This window comes from Pteropus medius, unplaced genomic scaffold, assembly GCF_902729225.1.
Source record: "Pteropus medius unplaced genomic scaffold, Ma_sr-lr_union100, whole genome shotgun sequence".
NCBI classification, from domain to species: Eukaryota; Metazoa; Chordata; class Mammalia; order Chiroptera; family Pteropodidae; genus Pteropus; species Pteropus medius.
In genome coordinates, this window is record NW_024346202.1 from 63,307 (window position 1) to 79,268 (window position 15,962).

Below are 15,962 nucleotides of genomic sequence, written 5' to 3' on the forward strand. Positions count from 1 at the left end.
AGTTCAGTATGTATGTTTTGTTCTATGCAATATATTGTTTCAGGTCTTATATTTAGATCTTCGATCTATTTTGGGTTCGTTCTGGTATATTGTTACAGATAGCAGTCTATTTTTGCTCTTTTGCATGTGACTTTCCAATTTTCCAAGCACCATTTATTGAAGAGGCTTTTCAAAAGGTGAGAATTTGACTTCTTCATGCCCAATTTGGATGCCTTTTATTCCTTTCTCTTGCCTGATTTCTCTAGCTAGGGCTCTCAACACCATATTGAATAAAAGTGGTGAAAATGGGAAACCATGTCTTGTTCCTTATCTGGACCGTTAAGTATGATGTTAGCTGAGGGTTTGTCATATATGGCCTTTATGATGTTGGGGTACTTTCCTTCTACACCCATTTTATTAAATGTTTTATTCAGAAATGGATGCCGTATTATCAAATGCTTTTTCTGCATCTATGGATATGATCATATAATTCTTTTTCTTATTTTGTTTTCTTATATTCATGTTTACATTGCTGCCAGAAGGATTCTTCTAAAATATATTCGAGACAATGTAACTCCTGTGTTTATTTAATGGCTTCCCATTACACGAATGTAAAATTCATGAGCCAGCATGACTCTTGCCTTGTTTGGTCTGACTCTGCTTCTTCAGTTTTACCTCTCCATTTCATTCTCAATGTTCCAATTTTACCATATTACTTGGGTACACTGACTTACCTCATGTTTTGCTCATGCTGCCCTTTCTAGAATGCCCTTCCTGACCACCCTCTGTACTTAGGTTATCTTTCAAGGTACAGCCCCTATCTTTGTGCATTTCCTGAGTATGTCAGTTATAGCTAACTGCTGTCTCCCTTACTGTACTTTCCTTACTTCAGTTGTAGACGTAGCAAAGGATATTTTCTGTTCTTACCGTTTTCATGTATCTCTACCCTACTAGAAGATAGGACACAAATTTTATTTCTATTTCTTGTTTTTCCCAGGCTAGTTCCTATAATTTGATAGAGAAAAAGTTTATTGTCTTCCTGAGTGAGTGAGTGAGCGAGCTAGTGAATGAATACGATGTGTTCTGATGTTGGGTTTTGGTTTTGTTTTCTTTTATTTTCATAGGAAGAAGAAACAAAGCCAGCAACTGGAAATGAAGAAAATGGTATTAATATTATCGAAAGTGCTCCACAAAAGCAAACAAATAATGACATTTTGATTTGTGCTGATGGAACACATGAAAATGATACAAATGGTAATTTGGTGATGATCTATCAATTTGTTCTATGCTTAAATGCTGATATAAACAAATCTAAAGTGTGTAAATCCAAATATTGTATCTATTTCTTTAAGCATTTCTTTTTGCTGTTTTTCTTCAAAAGTATCCCAACTACTACAACTTTTTCTTCTTGTAAATGCTTCACCCCTCTGAAATTCTTTTCTGCTCTTTTTTACTTTAATTTTATTGAAATATTTATGATTGGAGATAGTCTTGTATATATATTTAAAATTTATATAGTAATAAATGCTCACATGAATGTATCTATAACTACATTTTATTATTAAATGTCAGCATTAGGTTTGGGAAAAAAGGAAGATGAAGAATCACCTTGGGATTCTGAGGTATTGTCTTTTATTATTTTAAATATCAGCATTGAGTGATGTTCGAACACAAAAAGTATGCTTTGACTTTACTTTCTCACCTCTGCATTTCCCATACGAATTATTTTCTCATGTTTTTTGACCTATAATTAATAAAATTACCAATTGCTAAATAGAATAATACTGCATAGTGCAATTTTGCTAACTTGTAAGATTTGCTTAATGAAATTAGTACAGTGTAGTATAAAATACTGAGGCTTCAAAGTTATAAGAAATTAGTTTGGGTTCTGAAGTTTATCTAAAAAGAGGAGAATTATTCCAGCTCAACCTATGGCCAAATGTATGATTCTATGGTGTACATGGATGTGTGAATCTTCCAATGAGTTTCTGAAAAAGAAAAAACAAAACAAAACAGTTTGGATTGTAGTTTTTTTTAGTATCTTGGAATTTGAAAAGGTAATGCCAGGGACTTTGAAGTTTTATTATATTCGGATGGTCATGTTGTTCGCAAAGACCATTTGCAGAGAAGGGAAAGCGTGGTGAATGGTGATAATATGTAGGATTATACTAACAACAATTTGGTTAGTTGAATTTCGATAAGTGACGAGTTTGGGACAGCATGCATTGAGTACCTTTATGGCAATCATACTTGTTGTAAGGTAGGCATAAAGTAATGATGAGCTAATCTAAGGCGACAGTTATAGAAAGAGAAGAAGGGCGTGATCTCTTAGCTACAGGCATCGGCCGCCTCAAGGGTCAAACACTGTATTTGAAGTCCAAGACATGGTAGCATCCTTGATCACTCACTCACTAGCTGCTGGATTTGGGAAAACTTATTTTTAACCTGTTGGAATGTCAGTGACCTCATTCATAATAAGGATACTAATCTTACCTTTTAGGTGTGTGTAATGAACCAATGTGGTAACCGATGTGAAAACATGTAAACGGTAAAGTGTGCTATGGAAATGTAAGACAATGATCACAGTGTATTTAGTGGCTTACTAACTATTGAGGACTTTTTTGTAAACCTAAAGGACAATAAAATGTCAGTAATGTCAATAAAAGAATGGGAATGTTAGAACAGGCATGTGGATTTTGAATCTGGAGGATGTTAAGTTTCAGTAGACATTTATGGGATATATCCTGTGGGTACATAGTACTTTAGTATTTGAGGCTTTCTTGGTAAGATCATAAATGTGTGATCCGAACTAATTGTCTGTTCTGGAAGACCCACTATGTGCTGGGCAGTGAGACCTGGAATCTAGAAATTGAGGGGTTAGGCAGTAGAAGTAGGAGCAAAATCACAAATAATCCATTTTATGTCACTCTACGTGTTTCATATAAAACAAATGTAGAGAATGTTAGGTTACAGAATATTGGGGAAGTTTATAGTTGGAGTAGGGCTGGGAGTGGAATTGAGGTGGTCAAAAAAGATGTTTCTGAGGGTGACAAAAGCTGCCAAGTGAAGCATGAGAAGGCTCCAGTCACGTGAAGGTCTCAGAGAAGGACATGCTGCAGAGGGAACAATGGATCACATCTGCTCTGCATTTTACTCTGTTATCTTAGAAGGACCAGGAAACGGGAAGTGGGTAACCATTATCATAACATTTTTATTAGTGTTTTTGCATGTAGAAAAGAAATAAAATATGCATAATAAGTGCCTGGCACATTTTGAATTGTTAATAAATAAATGCTGCTATTCTTCCCCTATTAAAGCTTACTGTACTTTTTTGAAGAGTTCCGTAACTGTATGTAAACTTTTTTGCTGCTATTTAAACATAATTTCAAGAAAAGTTTTACTTACCGCTTTGCCATTTCATTCAATCATTTTTTTCTATCAAAATTTTGTCAAATAATTGTTAGCTTTTTTCAAGCCCTCATTTACCTACGTGAAACAGATTCTACAATGTTCTGTTTATATTCAACATGACATACTCCAAGGTTTCTTATCATGTCAAGTATCTTAGTTCTTGGTTAAAATGTGCATATAAATCAGTCATTTGTCTAGGAAAGTATTTACTCTAGCCTTCCATGCTCAAATTTTTAGTCAGTAGCCAAATGAAGACCAAGATAGTCTTGATCTAGATAGCATGCTATGAGTTTTTCTATTTAAATGTTTCTGTTTTCAATACAAGCTTAACTTATTTTTAAGTCTTATGGCTTTTAAAGTAGGAAATTCAGATATTTTCTTAGAAAGATATACGAAATATTAATGCATCTCATTATTAATATAAATTTTAACAGAGTTTCGCTGCAAGTGTTCCAGGAAATTACATTGTTTATTTACCTGAAGCTGCAGAAGAAAGTGGAAAAAATATACCAAATGGACAAGTAGAAGGTAAGAACTTCATTTTTTTAAAAAAGTCATGTGACAGAATGTTGACTTAAAACACTGATACTCATATAGTCTTATAAGAAGCTCGCCTACTCAATGCTGTTACACTGATAATCTTAAGCCAACCAGATGTTCTGATTAGCAGACTGTGTGTGTGTGTGTGTGTGTGTGTGTGTTGTACAGTATCTTTGTTTATTAAAAATGAGAGAAGTAGTTAAGCATAATGCATATTTGGTAGACATAATCTTTTAAAACAATAATTTTAAAACTTTTTGGCTTAGGATTCTTTCATACTATTAAACGTTATTGAGAATTCCAAAGAATTTTGTTGAAGTGGGTAGTATCTATTGATATGTAAAATATTAGGAACTAAAACCAAAGAATGTAATTACAAGCACACACAGTCACACAGTTCATTATTAGAGTTATAATGTTACCACATATCATGTCTGTACAAAACTCCACTGTACAATTATAAGAGAATGAAAGTGAAAATGGCCAATGACATTTAGTATTCCTGTCAAAATAGTTTTGACCTCTTGGGTCCCCTGAGCTAAGGGACTTTGGGACTCCAGTGATTCTCAGATGACACTTGAGAATCACAGGTCATACGTGTGAAATGATAAAGGGAAACATGCTTTAAAGGTTCACTTCTACATTTGTTGCTTTTTTCATTCACTTGTTTTAAAAAGTATAAATCTGAGAATTTTGTTTTAAAAACAGGAAAGTATTTTTGTTGTACATTTATCTCCTGTCTCATGGTACACTGTACTCTTTGGAGCTAGTGTGGACTTAGCCTGAGCCTATTTTTCCACAGAAACAATGAGGTCACCCAAGGCTGTCATTTCTCATATAAATTTGTTTATCTAAGGCATAAAAAAATAAATTCTGAAGATTTTGGTGCATTCAGAAAAGACCATCTTACTGTAATTAAGTAGTCTCTTATTTGAACTAATACCTTTCATTAAAAGTCTTTTTAAACTGTGAATGTTTGTCATGTATACTTAAACTTAGAATAAATAGTTAGACATAAATTTTGATAATAACAAAAAATTCATGCCCCAAAGAATCTTTATTATTAAGCAAAGCTTTTACAGAAAAAGACTATGTAATAGAAATTGCTGAGAGACGATGATTAAACCTATGTGAACGGTTAAGTATAGGACACATCAAATAAAACGGACTGTGAAGGAGTGGTGTGTTTGGGGAGACAGAATGACATGGGACCACATCTCAGAAGACAGAATTTTTACAAGTTAGTCAAATTTGTGTTATTATTTACATTGTAATAAATGAAAACTTTATTTTCAGATTCTTCAGACTGGGATTCTACCGGTTTGCCCAGCAATCATGAGACTCGTCAAAGAACTGGGGATTTGAAAGTTGATGATAAATGTCCGTTTGTATCACAGTCGATGACACCAAATCAATCAGCTTCTACAGACTTTGGACACATGACCTTAGAAGATAAAGAAACGACGAATATTGGAGCTGTGTTTCTAATAGGGTCTCCTAGGCTCCACAACCTGCGTGAATCACGGCTACCAGAAAAAGGAGAGAGCAAAGAAGGTAATAAAGACACAAAAAGAGTTTAACCCTAGACCACCTCCGGGTGGCTTCACCACACTTCTGAGTTTTCAAAAATCCTTTTGTGGCAAAATCTACTTTATGTTTCCTCTGTTTATATAATGTACAACCAAACAGAATACCTTTTAAGAAGACATTTGCTTTCGTAATCTAAACAAAGTAACATATATATGAATAAGAAAGAATTAGAAGAAAGATGATTTTCATTTAGATTAGTACTTAGCATTCACTTGGGAGTGGGTAGCAGGATTTTCTTTTAGAACTTTGGAACTAGATGGGAAAACTGGATAGGGATCTAAAGATTGCCTACTGAAACAAAATGTGGTTTTTTTTGGCTTTATTTTTATAGCACTAAATCCACAAGCATTAGTTGGAACTATGCTCAGTGTAACCGAAAAAGCACCTTTTTGTATTTTTGATGCCTTTATATATTTTAGAAGTTGCTTTTTCAGCAGGAATGGGAATCATCGAGCATTTGCTACATAGTCCTTCCTCTCAACTGTATCCACATACTTTGTAACCTTTTTTCAAATTTATTTTTCACTATATTTATTGGGGTGACTTTGGTTAATAAAATTGTATAGGCTTAAAGTATACAATTCCATAATACGTCATCTGTATACTGCATCGTGTGTTCATCCAAAGTCAGATCTCCTTCTGTCACTATATGCTTGACCCCCTTTACCTTTTCTACCTCCCTTCATCCCCACTTTTCCTCTGGTAACCAATAAACCCTTTTCTGTGTCTATGAGTTTTTCTTTGTTTGTTTGTGTCTTGTGCATTTATTGCTTTCATTTTTATATCCCACATAGGAATGAAATTATATGTGAAACTTTATTTTTAATGAATAAATAGTTCACAAGGAATACTGGTTTTATGGCATGCTGTATCATTTAAAAATATATGGATAACCAATTTTAATTCTACTAGGATACTCATTCTATTGACTGACTACATCTAATACGTGTTTGATTTTCTGTGTCATTCATTTAGTGCCCTTTATCAGTTGTATGATAAGGTCTTAAGTAAATAAAACATACAGTACTTTTTTCACCCCTATAGTTTTATTTTCCTTCCATTCCTTACCTGTACAATTAACATTGTGTTTCTAAGAGATTTTCAGTTATCTCCTAGAGTAGTGACTTCAAGCTATGAATTCAAAGTTATTTACATATCTATACAACCCTCTTCTTCATGAGCCCAGGAGATGCAAGAAGCAGGACTTTTAAAACACCAACACAGGAATATGTGAAACAGAAAAAACTACAAAACAAGTTCAAGCAAATTAAAAGAGTTCACGCAGTTCATTCCACTTTGTATTTGATACCTTTTACAAAGCAATGAGTAGTGTCTAGTTCTCCAAGAATCCAGGATTTGTGCATTTTTCATTGACTAAAGATTTATTCTATACTGGCCCAGTATAAAATAAATATAATGTATAAATATATACATTATATAAACAGAGGAAACATAAAGTATCTTAAATATTTCTGGAAAAATTTCCTCAGTTCAGTTCTGGACTATCTTTATTTTGCATATTGCCTTTTAATTCCTCTCCCTCCATTCATATACCCTCACATTCATCACTACCACATCATTTAGAGTGATGGATCTCAAATGAAAATAGGACGAGGAAACACTCATTAAACCATATCGCTCTCCTGCTATCTTAAAGTATACATAAAGCTTTTATAATCTGACTTCTTCCAAACCTTCACCTTGAACTCTTTCTACTATCCACTCTTTCCTCTGGCATTACTGAACTGCAAGTGATGCCCTCCTCACCGTTCCTATGTGTTAGACAAAATGTACCCTATTGTGTGCTTCTCTCCCTGTCTTGATGCAGCCTTGCATGCTCTCCCTCTTTCCCACCCTTTACCCCTTTGATTCTGGCTAACTTCCCTGCGAGTCTCAGCTCAGGCCTTCTCTCCAGTAAAGCCATTCCTGACCCTTCATCTGTGTTATTTTAACCCCAGTGATGAGTCCTGAAAGATTAAAAGAAATTTGTCAGAATAGTAGGGGAAAACATTTCAGATATAAGGATGGGTGTAAACTGATAAAGGCATAAAAAGAAACTAATTTTGGAAACTGTGACTAGTGATGCAGTTGAAGCTTACGATGCTGTTAAAAAGGTATATATGGAGTACAGTATGGTTTTATATGTTGTACTGTATTTCTAAATTTTGTTTTGTTTCTCATAGTTTTTTCATTGATATTGGTGAATGAATTTCTGAATGAATTTTTGAGATGTTTTTATGCCTTAAACTTTGTAACTAACATCTATTATTTGACAAATGGTTTGTTGAAGTTTTAGATAATTAGAAGTATTTCTTAAGGATCTAAATAGTCAGCTAAAGATTAAGCTTAATTTAAACTCTCAATTGATAAAACGTTATCTCTTGTTTTTTTTTTTATAAAAATAGCTTATATCTAATCGTTCTAAGGAGTTCATTTTACCTAATATACAGATTTCTCAGCAGAACTAGTCTTAGGATTGGCATCAGAGGAAAAGCAAGAAAGGCTTCGTGGAAGTGAAAAGAACCACCCATGGGTATGTAAAAATTTAAATTTAAATCTCTGGTATACTATTAATTTGTATGCTTTAGTAAGGAAACATAGTCCATTTGTAATTACCTTTCAAGCTAGCCTTTTAGAGTCTATTGATCATAATTGAATATTATTCTTAAGAAGTTAAAAACTAAAATATTGTTAGAATCTATAGTCACTTATAGCTAAATTTATTCTTGGCCTTGAGGCAAAAAGAAAAAGCCTTTCTGAGTATTGTTTGCTTCTTTCAGTTTTATAACTTCCTTACATGATAAAGTAACATCAAATATTGTATTATATGATTAAACAGTTGAAATTATGAACAATATAAAAGTGATGGTCACTGAGTTGGATTCATGTGAAAGGAGTATTCATTCTCAGTGGTTCAAAATTTGCAGTTTGATATTGCTAGTCAATAATATAAAGGTTACAGATTTATTCTTCCTTGTCATCTCTCTGCAATTGACTTCAGAGTCTACATTCAGGGAGGGAATGGGGTCATAAAATCAACTCCACTGCCTCTTAAAGAGAATCACAGCTTCCAGGATGAACTCTTTCATCGTTAGGGTCCAAACAATAACTGTCTAATTTATTTCATTTCAGAGTAGGAAATTAGTAAATATTATTAAAATCTGTATCCACTCTGATTAATGGATATTAGAATAAATTAGAATTGGATGTGACAGATAACTATATCTATGCAGGACACTGTCAGTGTGTGTAATTTGAATCAAAATTTAGGATTTTGCTTTTCTTTCTGACTGATGTTAATGATTTTGGCTCCTAAAAATGTAAAGCCTACCTCTTGTCCAGTTATCAATTTTTTAAAAATTCTTAAATACGGTGTAGGTAGCAGCTCAATACGTAAGATAAGGTGAGGTGAACTATTTTAAGTGAGGAAGCCTTTGTAACATAAAAAATCGTCTACCAATTCATTTTTGGTAGATTAACATACAACAAATTATTTAGTTCAAACGGTGAAAAGAGTAGGTTTGCAGGTTCATGTTTTTCTTTTAATTTTAGACTAAGATGTTATAATTAGTTATAATTCAGTGATTTGGGAGTAGATAAACTCCCCAAATCCCTAGATTAAGAAGTTAAATTTTAATTATATTCTCATTTTTCTTTGTTTACACTTGATTCTCTAGGTTATAGAAGAGCGAAATGACAGTCAGAGGCAACTTTCTCAAGAACTGAATGCTAGAATGTCACAAGATACAATCCCAACCAATCACCTTTGCAAACAAAAGATAGAAATAAATCTTAAGGAAATGAATTCTGAGGTATTTTGTTTAGTCATTTTCAAATGCATGTTTGCATTTATTTGTGTGTATATATCTTAAAAAATCAACACTACATATGAGAAATATAGAGGATTTTAAAGATGTGTGTATGTGTATGTATCTTAGGGGTTGACGTTTGTGGTCCACTAGATGAAATAATATTCTTGATTCAAATCAATTTATCTCCAACAGTCTAGTAGTGGCGTTCACAATGGCCTCATCCTAAGGGGAGACTCTTACTATCTTTCACAGGAATTGATGAGATGTCTATAATCTCAAGGTTATTACTATTAACAACAGACACTCCAGGCTTTGGCAGTGCTTATATCCCCGTGCTATTTTAACACAGAGGTTAGTTTTTACTTTTAATGATGGTAAGGAGGATAACTACAGCCAGTTCAGACAGCACATTTTAGATGTCAATCTCCTTTTGATAAAAACAACAATTTGCTCAAAGTAGCATCCTATTTCAGTACAAGAAGCTTTTAAGATGATGGTATGCCACAACATTACTTAGTAATAATTCATTGATAAGTATTTTATTTCTAGTATAATAGGTCAGTCATTTTCTCCTATTTCATAATTTTTACTACTTTAATCATTTTGAAGAGGAAATAAATTATTACAGTAGCAAATAATCTCATGATTTTCTAAGAAGAGTGCTCTAAAATTTCTCTTTATTTACCATGAGTTTTCTTTTTTTAAAATATAAGGCTTCTTTTACATTTCAATCTTTGTATGACAGAAGTAGCTGTGGTTTAGTACACAAACAAAAACTGTAGAGTCAGAAGACCTGGCTAAAATCCTGAATTCTTTATCTTTTTAACCTTTCCGTTCCAGATTGTGGTCACTAAATGACTTCATTCATATGTATAGAGTGCTTATGCAATGCTTAGATTTCTCTATTTAGTTCTTACTAGATGTAATTTTTATAACTGAGTATGTAAATATTAGAAAAGTAGAATGTCTATGGAATATTTTGGGGAACTAAAAATTTTAGGAAATGTAATCTGGCCAGATATATGCAGTTAATACTCTTATGAGGGTAGCTGTATATTCAAACTGTAAACTTCATTTTTAAGTATAATCACATTTATTAATCTTTTATATTATGCCTCCCTGGTTTGTTGCCTTCCTAATTCTGAGACTCTTAAATTCTCTTATGCTTCATCTTTTACTTTCATGAATTCAGCATATTATGTTGCATTTTGAATTCGAGAGAATGTTATGCTTATATAAAGTTGGTGGTTTAGAACCAACTCCATATATTTTCCATTTCAATATGAACTCATTGCAAACACTTCATAATATAAACAAAGAAGTCCTTCATTACTTCAGAAAATGTCATGATATCATTTTATTGAATGTTAGCTATAAGTCTCTTTTATTTATTTAGATTTCTGAGAGTCATAAAAAAGAAAAAAGTCTGCTACATAAAAACCACATGTTGCAGGATGAAATTGCCATGCTAAGACTGGAAATAGACACAGTAAAATATCAGAAGCAAGAAATGGAAAAAAAATATTTGGAGGACATTGCAACTGTACAAGACAAAAATGACTGTCATCAAAAGACAATAAAATTGAACGAGGAAACATTAACAAAAAAAATATTTCAATATACTGCACAGCTTAACATTCTGACAGCTGAGAATACAATGCTCAAATCTCAACTGGAGAATGAAAAAGAAAACAAAGAAAGACTGGAAACAGAAGTTGAATCATACTGTTCTAGACTGGCTACTGCTACACATGATCATGAGCAAGGTCAGACGTCAAAAAAAGACCTAGAACTTTCTTTCCAGAGAGCAAGAGATGAATGGTTTCATTTACGGGACAAAAAGAATTTTGATCTGTATAACCTGAAAGGGAACAAAGAGATTCTTTCTCAACAACTGTGTAAAGCTGAAAGTAAATTGAACAGCCTAGAAACTGAGCTTCATCAGATAGGAGATGCTCTCAGAGAAAGGACTTTAGTTTTAGAACATGTCCAAACAGACCTAAGCCAGACCCAGTGTCAAAAGAAGGAAATTGAATATAAGTATCAACATGAACAAGATAAAGTGAATAAATGCACTGGAAAGCAAAAATCCTTGGAGGAGAGGTTATCTCATCTACAAAGTGAAAATGCGTTGCTTCGACAGCAACTGGATCATGCTGACCACAAAGCTGACAGTCAAGAAAGAGCAGTCATTAACATGCAAGAACAACTTCAAGATGTGATAAAAAGACTTAAGGCCGAAAGTGAAAAACAAGGCCATATACTGCAAGAAAAAAATCAGAAGTTAATCAATGAATGTCCTCATTTAAAAGAGAGAGTGTGTCGGTATAAATTGGATAAAGAAGAAAGAGAAGTAAGTATCCAGAAAGATAAATATTTTTCAAATTTCTGAAAGAAAACTCAAAGTAATATTTGATTATGGCTAAATAGTGGATCTAGTTGCATATTTCAAGTATACAGACTATAAATGCATTTGTTCTGTCAGTTTAAAAGGATACATACAGCAAATAAATTAACCTGAGATTGCTTTTCTTTGAGGAAAACGTTGTGTTGTTTATGAAATTTTAGGTTCGAATTGGTAGTAGATATAGATTGATATCAATACTATAGTCTTATAATGCTAAAATCATAATTTAAATCTTCCTGTCACCATATTGCAATGCCATTATGAAGCAGATAAACAGAAATGCTCATACTGGGAATGGGCATTATGAAATTCAGGTTCAGGTGAGTGGACTCCTTTGACAGTTAATTCCAGATTTCCCAGATGAACTGAGCTGTAGATGCTGTATCTCAAAGTACCTTCCTTTCAGTAGCTTCTAATACATTACTGTTGGTATAATTTTATTTTTATTCATGGCAATTTGAATGAAATTTGGAAACATTTCAGTCTTAAATAGTGTATTCTTAGGACCTCTGAACACTCTAAAGGCAGCTATTTCTCATTAATCATATTTTGGGAAATTGAGAATTATGGAACATTTTTCATTAGAGCTGAGAGACTTTTTTCTATTAAACCATATATTTTTAGTAATATCTCCCTTATTGTGAGGAAAGCATACTTTAAAATCAAAACATATGGTTAATGGAACATTATAGAAAGTTATCTTATTTTTTATCTTGGCACTGTACAAGGATATATAATCTGTACATATAATTTATAGATTTCCAGTAACTTGTACTGAATGTCATTATACAAATCAGTTGAATAGGGATTTCCCTCATTTTCTTTCCATTTTAGAAATATTGTAAAAGCATGGAAATATTCAGATCATTATGGTATGTACTCCTACAAGAGAGAATTAAGAAATTGTATAGATCCACTATTGGATTTGAAAAAGAACTTTACTGGTATATAATTCACATATCATAGAATTCCCCCATTTAGAATGTAGAATTCAGTATAGCTTAATATCTTCATAGAATTGGGAAACTATTACCACCATCAGCTATAGTATGTTTTCATCACCCCAAAATGCAACCCCACATCTCTTAGCTGTCACTCCCAGCTTCTCACCTTCCCAACCCAATCAACCACCATTCTCCTCACCGTCTCTATAGATTTGCCTATTCTGGATATTTCATGTTAATGGAATCAAACAACAAGTGGTCCTTTTTTGACTAGTTTCTCTCATTTAACATCACGTCCGCAAGGTTCAACAGTGTTATAGCATATATTAATATTTTCTTTCTTTTTATTGCTGAACAACACTTCATCATGTGGCTAAACCACTTACCTTTTCATCAGTTGATGGAATTTACTGCTGTTTCCACTTTTTTGCTGTTAACAATTCTACTACAAACATTAGTTTACAAATTATTCTGTGAACATATATTTTTATTTCTCTGCCATTGGATTTTGTCCTCTGAGCGACTTAGGCTAGTTTCACCATCTCTCAGCCTTTACTCATGCCATCCTTTCTGTCTTTCAGTTTCTATTTCTCTTGCCTAATCCTACATCAATTCAGACCCGGATCCCAATCTCTCCTTCTCCACGAAGCTTTCTCTGACTGTTCTAACTCTGATTGAGATCATTCTCTTCATCTAGCCTGTGCAGAACAATTTAGCCCTCACTTTTACTTTGTTATAATTTTTTTTTCATATAAAATAATCATGTCTTTCTAAGTTTAAATTTATCTAAGGGGAAACACCATTTGATATGTTGTTACCTGTCCTTGTATCAATTGAAAATATTTTATCTGAACATTTGTTAGGATAAAATCTATATTTTATACCACACAAATACTTTCTACTTGGAGACACTCATATAACGAAGCTTTTATTCTAAATGTATTTTAATTTGAAATAGAAAATTATTTAATTGAATGCTTGTTTTTTTCCCTTTCAGTGTCAAAAAAAAAAAAGTCAAAATCAGTCTTCCTTCACTATGCAGCTAGAATTGAGATTTATAGATTTATAGCACTTTCCCCATGTAAAACTCTGGTGATGGCTTTTCTGATATGTCATGCCACATTGCCAGAATCTGCTCATCAAAAAACTTGCTAACACACCCCAACGTGAATAGTTTCTGGGAAGGAATTGATTTTGGAATGTTTATTTAGCCATAGAGTCCATTATTTTCACATCAGTGGCTTTACCCCGCCTCTCCCGGTCCTGTAAGTTACATACTCAGTGCAGGAGATGCTCTTTGCCTTGTAGTCCACAATCATTGCTCACTGAGTAGCACAGAGAGGAAGTACGTTATAAATCATTACAAGCAGCAAAAAGTACTGTTGGCTAGTGGAAATGGTGAAAAGTTTTTGAAGGACCGCGGTATATTCTCGGCTTCACGCTCCCCATTTGCTTCAATTTTCAGTGGTATGAAGAATGATTAGAGAGCAACTTGCATAAGAAACCACTTCCATTGGCATGCCATCTGCATAAAACATGTAACTTTATTAGAACATAACTTTATTAGCAACAATAATGATACTAATTGAAGACACTAAGAGCTTGCTATGCTGCACATACTCTTCTGAGCACTTTAGTATATTCCCTAATTTAAACTTCCCAACATCCCAGTGAGGTAGACCCCATTATTATTTCCATTTTACTGATGAAAAGAGACAGAAGAAAGTGCTTTGAAAGTACTTTGCTCAAGGTCACACTGCTAATAACTGGTGGACCTGGGATTCAAACTCAGGCATTCTGGCTCCTATGTAGGTACTGCCTCTCAAACTATTCCATGAAGCATCTGGTTGTCACTGAAAGCCTGCTATTAACTTTCATAATCACTGGAATGACCATGGATATCCACATGTATGACTATTTAAAAATGATAGTTGGTATATTGCTTGGCATACAAAAATGTAAACGTTTATCATAAGTTAACTTGCTATTTTTCTCCAGTTGACCAATATATAAATTTGCATATTTATCTGATAAAATAAAATTTGACAACATGAATAACGTTTTTGTTTTGGTACTAGGAAGAAGGTTAGTAAACTTCTCTGTAAAGGGCCAAGAGAGTAAATATTTTAGGCTCTGTGGGCCATACGGTCTCTGTCGTCACACCTTATCTCTGCTGTTATGACACAAAGTAGCCATAAACGAAATGCAGATGAAAGAGTGTGGCTTTGTTCCAATAAAATTTTAGTTACAAATACAGATATATTGTATGAGATTATCAGTAGTTAAAGTTCTTTTTTTAATTTTAGGTGCAAGAAGCAAGCAATGAACATGTAAAGGCCATAAAATGTGCAGAGAAGATGCAAGATCAAATGCAAAAGTATTATTTGTTTGTTTATTTATTTTCTCCTTAGGGATTAAAAAAAAACTGATTGGGGTGACATTGGTTAAAAATTGAAAGCAGCACAGAAAATAAAGAGTATTTATAAAGCAGATGAGCAGTAAGAGAGTTAGATCAGCTATGATAATAAATACGCCAGTGTGAAAGTAGATAAAAATTTCAGCTTTGAGATATTTTGAAATGCATAATTTATGTACATTATCTCTACAATCTTGCACATTACCTAGAAAACACAACTATAAAAATTACACAATTGCCAAGTCATCTACTTTTGAAATCTTGAGATTTTTGGCAATGGCATCTTCAGATGTCTGTGCAGAAATTATGCGATATGTTTTAAAACTATGTGTGAGAATAATTATTTTAATACACGTTTTAGGCTTGAAACTGAATGTGCTGAGTTAAAAGACACAATCAAAAAGCAAGCCAGCAGAAGTGAACAGCTTCAGAGAAACCTGTTAGGGACAAGTTTGGTAAGTCAATGTCTCAATTTCTGTCATACTGCAAAAGAATTTTTATTTCTCTTGTAGTAGTATAAAGAATATTTGGACAATATGAAAAGTTTCGTTGACAAAAGTATGTATTGTACTCATTGACAGTACTTGCTAGTAGTCATGTAACTTCTTTTTATAGAGGGAGCTGTGAATTCAAAAGATTAATAATTTTTGTAGTAATATTTTAATAAAAAAGATTATCATAGTCTGAAAGCAATATTTGATATATACCACATTTTGTATAGCATTCATTTTGGTTTTTCGAGCTTTTGACTGTTTTTCATAATGCCATTATAAATGTGGGACTACAAATATCTCTGAGTCCAGACGTTTGATCATTGATTTGATCTGGAATTCTGAATTGCTCTTGTAATCTAAACCCTTCAG

General features: G+C 33.1%; 1 protein-coding gene across 1 annotated transcript in view; it reads left to right on the forward strand.

The window, feature by feature from the left end:
* LOC120613061 (ankyrin repeat domain-containing protein 26-like) overlaps positions 1-15,962 on the forward strand; it is a 51,009-nt gene that overhangs the window by 23,232 nt on the left and 11,815 nt on the right. The window contains exons 9-16 of the mRNA XM_039875700.1: positions 1,104-1,233; positions 1,552-1,601; positions 3,825-3,918; positions 5,227-5,484; positions 7,971-8,053; positions 9,198-9,332; positions 14,990-15,060; positions 15,461-15,554. Of these exons, the coding sequence (XP_039731634.1) occupies positions 1,104-1,233; positions 1,552-1,601; positions 3,825-3,918; positions 5,227-5,484; positions 7,971-8,053; positions 9,198-9,332; positions 14,990-15,060; positions 15,461-15,554 (915 nt within the window). The remainder of the gene's footprint in view (positions 1-1,103; positions 1,234-1,551; positions 1,602-3,824; positions 3,919-5,226; positions 5,485-7,970; positions 8,054-9,197; positions 9,333-14,989; positions 15,061-15,460; positions 15,555-15,962) is intronic.